At 52.6% G+C, this 8,282-nt stretch overlaps 1 protein-coding gene across 1 annotated transcript; it reads right to left on the bottom strand.

Annotated features, from left to right (window-relative positions):
• Nucleotides 1-317: 317 nt before the first annotated feature.
• On the bottom strand, nt 318-7,912 carry CNGA2 (cyclic nucleotide gated channel subunit alpha 2). Its single transcript, XM_001505078.7, has 7 exons — nt 7,724-7,912; nt 7,080-7,215; nt 6,771-6,863; nt 5,957-6,127; nt 4,799-4,906; nt 2,945-3,051; nt 318-2,596 (listed from the first exon to the last, which is right to left on the bottom strand). Exons 1-7 carry the CDS (start codon nt 7,743-7,745, stop codon nt 1,191-1,193), a joined length of 2,043 nt encoding a protein of 680 aa, XP_001505128.4. The 5' UTR covers nt 7,746-7,912; the 3' UTR covers nt 318-1,190.
• Between the last annotated feature and the right edge of the window lie 370 nt (nt 7,913-8,282).

Here is an 8,282-nt window from a genome sequence, read left to right as displayed (position 1 = left end):
GAAACCAGATTCATCAAAACCGACCACACAGTGTGATGAGTCAGAACAAGAAGACTTGGGAGCACTGTGGGAGCCTAGAGGGGGGGTTATTGACTGCCTAGTATGGGAGTGGGTGCAGTCAAGGAGGCCTTCTCGGAGAAGGTGGCACCTGAGCTGAGTCCTGAAGGATCAATATGGCTTACTCAGGTAGCGAAACACAGCAGAGGGTATTGCAGGTAGAGTGAGTCCTGGATAAGGGGAAAAGGGAAGTATGTGGAAAAGAGGGGTTGAGGGAGGAAGGGAATGAATGTGAACAGGAGAGTTGAGCAATAACCAGAAGGAGTTCAAAGAAATTTATTAACTTGTAAGTGTCTCTACTGCAAATATCAACTTGAAGAGTCTCCCACCCACCACCAACCTCAAAGCCTCTTCAGAAATGCTCTGCTTAGAGGGGTGATGGTCAGAGCTCCCAGCCATCACCTTCTCCAGGTGGCAACGTCTGCTGACCAACTACCACTTACCTTGCTCTTCTGCGCCCTGGAATAGACCAGAAGCCAGAAGCATCATCATCTCCCTGGTCCAGAGAAGACTGCAGAAAGACAGATGAAGCAACAGAGCAGGCCTCGGAGTGCCTGACAGAGGGAGGTAGCCCTAAGTGACACTCTTCTACCTTCCCCCTCCACATCCTTTGCCTGCCTTGGGAGACAGACACTGGGAACCTGTGCTAAATGTCTACAGCCAATGCTTGAACCACATACACGAGCAGGGAAGTGGGACATTCGGAACACATGCTAGATAAGCAAGGGCCAGGACGAAGTAAGTGCAAAGAAGCCCAGAGAGAGGGGAATGTTGCAGCAGAGTGTACATTGTCCTGCAGAAGGGCTTCTTCAGAGTATGTCATTGGCTAGGCTCCCAGGCCCACGACAGACTCCTGAAGACAGGTCAGCTGTTCCACTCTTCCTTCCTCAGACTTGGACAAGCTGAAACTCCTGGAAGCTGAGCCAACACAGTCTGCACTGTGCACAAGCTTGGCTATTAGCTGGACTTGGAGGAGGGCTTCTGGATGCTTGAGCCAAAAGTCTGGGGACAGAGAGGCTTTGGGGGGACTTCAAGGGGACATAAGTGTAATGTGTATAAATGTGGAGACCTACACAGCTCTTCTAACTCCTAGGGTCAAGGCCAAGCCTGGAGAGGCAGTTGGGCCCAAGCCTTTATGGCTTCTCGGCAGCAGCTGGCTCAGGGCTGTTTATTCCATCTGACAGATAATCGTCCTCGTTGTTCTGCTTCACCTTGATTTCCAGAACCGTGATGCGCTGCTTGAGCTTCTGCTGGGCCCCTGTGTACTCAGCCAGCAGGCGGCCAAAGCGAGTGTACAAGGTCTCCATGTTGGTCTCCAGCTGTTCTAGCTTCTCCTGCACGTCCACCTCCATGCTGGCTGCCACCTCATTCTCATCCAGCAGTCCCTCCTTCATCAAGATCTCCCGGCCCCTCTCCTCCAAGACCTTCTTGGCATCAGGGTACTCAGTCACAGCTTCCATAAGATCATCCTTAGACAAGCAAAAGAGATCTGAGTAACCAAGACTGCGGATATTGGCTGTGCGTCGATTGCCCATTTTGCTGCCCTTAATGTTAAGGATACTGATCTCTCCAAAGCAACTCCCAGCTGACAGCAGGGCATACTGAGTGACACCATCATCAGCCACCACTGCCAACTTGCCCTCCTTGATTATGTACATCTCCTTGCCAATATCTCCCTTGCGGCAAATGTAATCCCCAGGGCTGAAGACCTGAGGACGGAGCTTCAACACTAGCTCCACCAGCAGGCCAGCCTCACAATCCTGGAAGATGCGCACTTTCTTGAGTGTGGACAAGTGGACATTAATGGCTATCTCAGCTCTCAGCTTGGCTGGCAGGTTCTTGAGAACTTCCCGCTCATCCACACTCTTTTTATTGGTCCACAGGTAGTCAAACCACCTAATGACCTTGGCTTCCATCTCCTTGCTGACCTTGCGGAACTGCATGTAATGTTTGACAGCATCGATCTTGGCCTGGAATTCAGCCCGGGTGGCATTCATGTTGGAGATCATGGAGCCCACATTTCCAACGATGGTGGCAAAGATGAGGACACCGATCAGGAAGTCAAAGATGACAAATAAGTACTCCTCATCCTTTACAGGGGGTGGTGTCTCCCCAATGGTGGTGAGGGTCAGTGTAGACCAGTAAAGGCAGTAGATGTATTCCCTAGCCAGGTAGCCATACTCAGGGTCAGTAATGTTGGGATAAACCCAGGTGTCGACCCCAAAGCCAATGGACTTGGAGATGGCGTAGTAGATGCAGGCATTCCAGTGGATGATGACCAAGATGTAGAGAACTAGGTTGCTGATGCGGAAGATATTGGGATAGCTGGTGCGGGTCTCAGTGCGGTCAAAGAATTCAAACATGCGGGCAAAGTGTAGCAGCCGATTGAAGCGCAGCTCAGGGCTGTGGATGCCCACAGCAAAATAGATCAGGTCCGTGGGGATGATAGAAGCCACATCCAGCTTGAACTGCAGGGTGTGGATGTAGCTGTCCCGCAACTTCTTGGTATCTTTGACCAGCAGCCCCTGCTCCAGAAAACCTAGTAGAGATGCAAGCCAGCATATCATCTCTGCCCCCAGGCCTGTCCCTCCCGGTAAGCTAATACTCAGCAAGGGACAAACTGCTCACTCAACTGTTCTTCCCAAGGAGGGGTGTAGGAAACTCATGTAGCTAGTCTGACTGGAAGGACCCTAAGAGATCATCCCCAGGTCTCAACCTCACTAAGCATATGGGGACCACGAGGTTCAAAGAGGAGCAGGCAACAAACTGAACCCAAGCCAGGCTGTTGAGTCTAACACAGTGTTGAGAAGGCTTCCTGAAAATTTGAACTCAGGCCTTTGGACATATGAGTCACGCTCCTGCCTGTGTATCCCAGTTACTCACTTACCGGTACGCAATCGGATAAAGAGGTCTGCAATGTAGACCACATCTGAGAAGTAGTCCAGCACCAGCCACACTAGGTAGTAGCCTTTCTGTAGGTCACTGAAGCAGGCTCTGCAAGAAGACAGGGCTGGGCTTCACCTTCAAAGTCAGCCAAGGCCCCCTGGAGACCCCAAACTGAATGCCCACTTTGTGTGGTGCCTGGGATGGCTACCAGGGGCACTGATGAGTCACAGTCAGCCTGGTGCCAGGGAGACGCTTATTGACAAGCAACTTCACTGCAGCTCTTATTATTACATAGAAATCACTGCATAGACATCGCCACTGACCAATTGTCTGTCTCATTTGCCGTACTGTGAGCTCCAACAAGACAGAGACCAACTCTTAATCATTACTGCATGTCCCATGTCCTAGTCCAGAGCATCAGGATTTGAGTGCTCAACAGGTGTGAGTTGAATGAAAAATGACTCTTTGGAAGAACGAACTACAATACACAGCTGAATAGCCTCCATGCTCATCTCTTCAACATGTGCCTATTGAGAATCTAACACGGAGCACTGGCCAATACAAGTGAAAGAGAGGGCAGAGCTGGGCCAAGGCTAGAGGCAGCGAGAATGGAGAGAGGTTGGAGGCTGCAGGACAGCTTTAGGAGGAATTGACAAAACTTGGTGACTGAATGAGTAGCGGCCTAGGGAGATGGCAGAGTAGGGGACAGAAGCCAGGAATGACGACCTAGTGAGTGTACTAATCAAAGAGAGGAGCAGTTAATACTGACTACTTGGTCACGTTTAGGATGAAACCCCAGCTCCCTCTCCTGGCACACAAAGCCTGCATAACTGGCCTGTCTACGTTCCTGCTGCTTCACTCATAGGCCTCCAGCCACAACAGGCCATCCTGAGACAGGGTCTTTGCGCGTCTTGTTCCTTCTTCCTGGAATGTTCCCTCCACCAACCTCAGGCATCTAAATAGCTGATTTCCTCTCGCTGCTCAGGTCTCAGGTAAGGTATCCCTCCTCAGAGAGATCTACCTTGACTGCTCTTTCTCTCGTAGTTCCCTGCCTCCAGGCCCTGGAATCATCTTGGACATTTGTTTTGTTCAGGTTTACTGTCAAGCACTGAGCACAGAGCTTAGCACCCAATAGATGGTTAGTCAAATCCTTCCTGAATGAATGACTGAGATGGGGAATGGGACAGGGTGGGAAATGCTGTCAGGGAAAGCTACACGTAGAAGGTGGCTTTGGAACTGAGACTGCAAGAAGAATCTCCATAGGTTGAAAATAGGGAAAGAGAATTTTCTCTTGAGGAAACAGTGTGTTACGATCCGCGAGTAGTGAATCCTGGGGTCAGGGTGTATCCAGAAGTTGGAGCTAGAGAGAAGGCCAGGTACAGAGGGCCTTGAAGGCTGCACTGAGGACTTGAATGGGGGGGCCGTTGAAGGACTTGTGAGGAGGGAGCGACATAATCAAATCCCACCTTCTACCAACCATGCTAGTTACAAGTGTGGAGGATGCATTGGAGGGGACAAGAGTGCCTGCAAGGAATAGGTGCAGGGCTGTTGTAGTTCCAGGGAAAGAAAAGGGTGGCCTCATCTAGGACAGGATTGGTGTAGATTGAGAAGTAAGAACAGATTACAGACACCAGGAAAACCACAGACATGAAGCTTTGGCAGCATGATAAATTGGGGTGGGGTAGTTGGGGGTTAATAGGGCAGAGGGAGGTGTCATTGGCCAGCAGAAAATACAGAAAAAAGTCTAGATTGGCACGAGGTCTGTGTCCACAGCTGGCACTGTTGTGCTCTCGATCCCAGGGCCTGTGGAGTGGGCTGCTTTGGCATCCCCTCCCGGACCCCCTCCCCCACTCACCTGGCCACAAGCAGGCACCAGTTGTAGAGGACAGGCATGGCAATGACAAATAGCCAGCGGTAGTACCAGTCCCCAGCTGGGTCCAAGACAAATAGCTCAAATTTCTTCCTGAGGAGAAAGATAGAGACCAGGCTCAGGGACCAGGTCCGCAGTGTGGCAGCACCCCAGCTCCCAGAGGCCAAGGGTCCCTGAAAAAACAATGCCTAAGGGGATGTGTGGATTGGCTTAGGGTCCCATTTTCAGGGAGCTGCAACCTGGTACTGGGCATCTGAATAGAGCTCAGATGGGTAAGAGACCCCTCTTCCTATCTTGACCCCACATAGGCCGATTAGCTCCCATCCCCTCTGGAGGCTTCTTGCCCAGAGGGCATGGCAAAGGACAGTGCTTTCACTGGGAGGGGCCTCAGGGCCTGGGGAGAGATTTCCACAGGTTGGTAATGAGGGTTCAGGGCCTGTTCCCATATCCGTCCCAGGAAGAGAGAGGCACTCTAAACAAGCGAGCGCAGTGTGCTTCCTGCCCACCCTACTTTCCCTGTTTGGTCCCTAGCCTCCAGCCCCCGAATCACTTTCCCAGATGCTATGTCCTGCCTTGGCAAGAGCTCTTTTCCTCTACTGGCCAGAGGTGGGGAATGTCAGCTTGGCCAGACATCCGCAGTTGCCTATTCATTCTTCGAAGAATGGACCCTCCAGCTCTGCCTTCTCTGCTCTTACTTCCTCTTGCTCAGTTGTCCCCGGGCCTTCCCCACCAGCCAGCCTCCAGCACGGCCTCTTCGAAGACCCAGCTCTGTGCCAACATGGATGCTGGCATGGGCCTACCCTCAACAGCACTCCCTAACTGCACTCTCTTCTGCATTTATTGCCTGCTGGACCTGGGCCTGGGGCTGGCACATCAGCAAGAGGACATCTCATAAAGGCAGCTAAGGTGAGAAAAACCACCAGGGGGTCCCATGGTAAGTGAGCCACTAGCTGTTGGAAAGGCTGAGGGTGGGCATGATGGAAACGTTCTAGAGTTAAAACCATAGCAGTTCTCCCCTGCCCACCCTTTTCCCTGCTTCATGTAGATCTTGGTCTGCCCCTGGGTGTGGCCTAAGAAACCCCACTGAGCCCCCCGATTGCATGCTTGGGAGCCCTTGGAGCCCCACAGGCTGGATAGCTATACTTGGTGCCCTTGCCCCCGCCGTCCTTGTTGCCTTTGCCATCCCCTTGCTGTGTTGTCACGGTCTGGAGCTCAGGCCCACGGAAACGCTCAAGGAACGAGTCAGGTCTGGGTTCCTCCTCGCGGAAATTCTTGTTGGCCCACTCTCTGATGACTCCCACCAGGTGGGCGATCCTAGAGGTGAGAAAGGGAGCATGAGCCAGAGAAGAGAACTGCGCCTGAGAGCTCACTGTCTGAGGAGGGAGATGGGAGACAGAGAGGGAATCCTGGAAGCAGGCCAGGCCAAGATGTCCCCCCTGCTAAGAGCTGGGATAGGGACCAGTGCTGAGGCAGCGGGTTGGGGCTCAGGCGTGCCTCTAAACACAGCCTGAGGGGAAGGGGTTGCGCTGGGAAGACTTCCTGTAGGAGGTGCCATCTCAGTTGATTGTGAAGAACAAACAGGAGGTCTCCAAGGCAAGGTGGAGGTTGTGCTAAGGGAGGACAGGCCAGGAGAAAAGTTAGCCCAGGCTTCCTGATTTTCCAATGGAGCCTACAACTCTGGACTGGAGACCTCAGGGCCCTCTGCCTAGGTACCTCTGCTGGGAAGGACCCCTCCCCCCAATGCTGAGACAGACAAGTCAGAAGGGAAGCCTCCACAGGCCCTCTGACCTTGCTCACAGGAGCCTCCTTAAGAGGAAAGAGTTGGACAGCACTGACAGTGCTTCCCAGGGGACTTGGTGGAAAGGCCCAGTGAGACCAGGAGGAGGAGAGCCATGGTAGCCACTCTGACAGGCCCCATGAGTGGGAGGGGTAGTAGCAGGGTAGTAGTGGAACCCACCTGCGGAAGCCACCTCTCCCCCGCTGGGGGGCATCCATCTCGGCCAGCCTCTGCAGTTCTGAGGAAGTGTCATCATCAGCTGCAGACTGTGGCCTGCAGAGGGAGGGGCAGAGTTGACTAAGGATTCTCTGGGCATACTTTTTCTCTTATCAGCACTCTCACCTCCTGGGAGAGGCCTGGAAATCCCACGGTCCCTTTAGAGGGTGTCCTTGAGCCGAAGATTATTTGCTCTGTGACAATGAGGCAGAGCTGGGAGGAAGTAGCAACCTCCAGGCCATTTCTGAAATGACCCAGCCTCAGCAGATTCACCTATTGCTGGTCCTGCGGTCATCTTTGCCATTGGCCTTGATGGTAGGAGGTGCATGATGGTTGTGGTTATTGGCTGGGGAGCTCTTCACACCATTGGATTTTTCTGTCATCCTCCATGTACGACCAGGATCCTCACCTGCCAGGGAGAAGACCAAGAGGAAGGTCACAGAGGACCCTGGCACCCATATAAGGCAGGAGAGCTGCAGGTGAGCAGTGAGAACAGAACCAGGGCCCACCTGGCAAACTCCAGCACCCCTGGCTACTGCTATGGCAGTGCAGGGCAGGGGGACCCAACATTGTCTAAGTGCCAGGCTCCAAGCACCAAGAAAATGATGGTGCTGTCCCCACCTGATAAGAAATTTAAAAGGCAAACAGTGCTAAATTGCAAGATGTGTTTCTTTTTCTTTTACCCCAGTGAAGTTTTTGACATATGAACTACCAAAGCTAAAACAAAACAAAACAAACAAAAAACTGTTTAAGCCATCTTCTGGTGCCCTTGCTTTGCAGATGTTTGGCACATGTTTAGGCTGTTGAGCTCCGACAAACCAGCCACCGTCCTCAAACTCCTGCCCCGTGGGAGGAGATGTATCTCCTTGGCAGAAAGCAGCTGCCGCCCACATCCCCAGCTCTCTGATTCTCCTTACCTGAGACCACCTCAGAGCTCATGCTCTGCAGATGGGAGTCTCATGTCTCATTGACTTCTTCAAACATGGGCACTACCTCTGGGGTTCCTTCCTTTCAGCTCCAATCACATTATCTTCAGCACACCCCAAATAATGTCACTTAAGCTGAGGAACAAAGAGTAGCCTCGTGGATGGGCTAGGGAGTGAGGAGGAGAGAAGGGAGAGCTCCCACGGGCTCCACAGGCACTGGTCCAAGTCAGGACTCTCCTCTAGGCTATGGGGAGCCTTGGAAGGGCTGAACAGGAGCATGACAAAGACAGCATTATATTCTAGAAAGATCCCTCTGGCTGCTAGGTCGGCACTGGATTAGAGGGGGAGCAAGAGTGGCAGCATGGTGGTAGGGAGAAAGCTGGAGAAGACAGTGCCTATGGAGCCCAAGTCAAGTGTGCACAGTGGAGAACCGTTTAGGAGGGAGGATGGACAGGACCTGGAGATGGATGGGTGTGGGGAGTGAGGGAAAGCATGTGGAGTGGATCGCACAAGAAGAGGATACAGAGTGAGGGTTCAAGGCAGAGCCCTG

The sequence above is a fragment of the Equus caballus genome, chromosome X, assembly GCF_041296265.1.
Source record: "Equus caballus isolate H_3958 breed thoroughbred chromosome X, TB-T2T, whole genome shotgun sequence".
NCBI lineage: Eukaryota > Metazoa > Chordata > Mammalia > Perissodactyla > Equidae > Equus > Equus caballus.
Note: the sequence above shows the minus strand (reverse complement) of the source record. Positions and strands in the feature narration are given on the sequence as shown.

Bases quoted from the DNA above. Each gene is read 5' to 3' on its own strand.
- CNGA2 (XM_001505078.7), bottom strand. From the start codon at position 7,745: ATGAGCTCTGAGGTGGTCTCAG. The intron at 6,864-7,079 runs GTGAATCTGCTG...CTCCCTCTGCAG, and splicing joins GACCGCAGGACCAGCAATAG to GCCACAGTCTGCAGCTGATG. The intron at 6,128-6,770 runs GTGGGTTCCACT...TCTCACCTCTAG, and splicing joins GGGAGAGGTGGCTTCCGCAG to GATCGCCCACCTGGTGGGAG.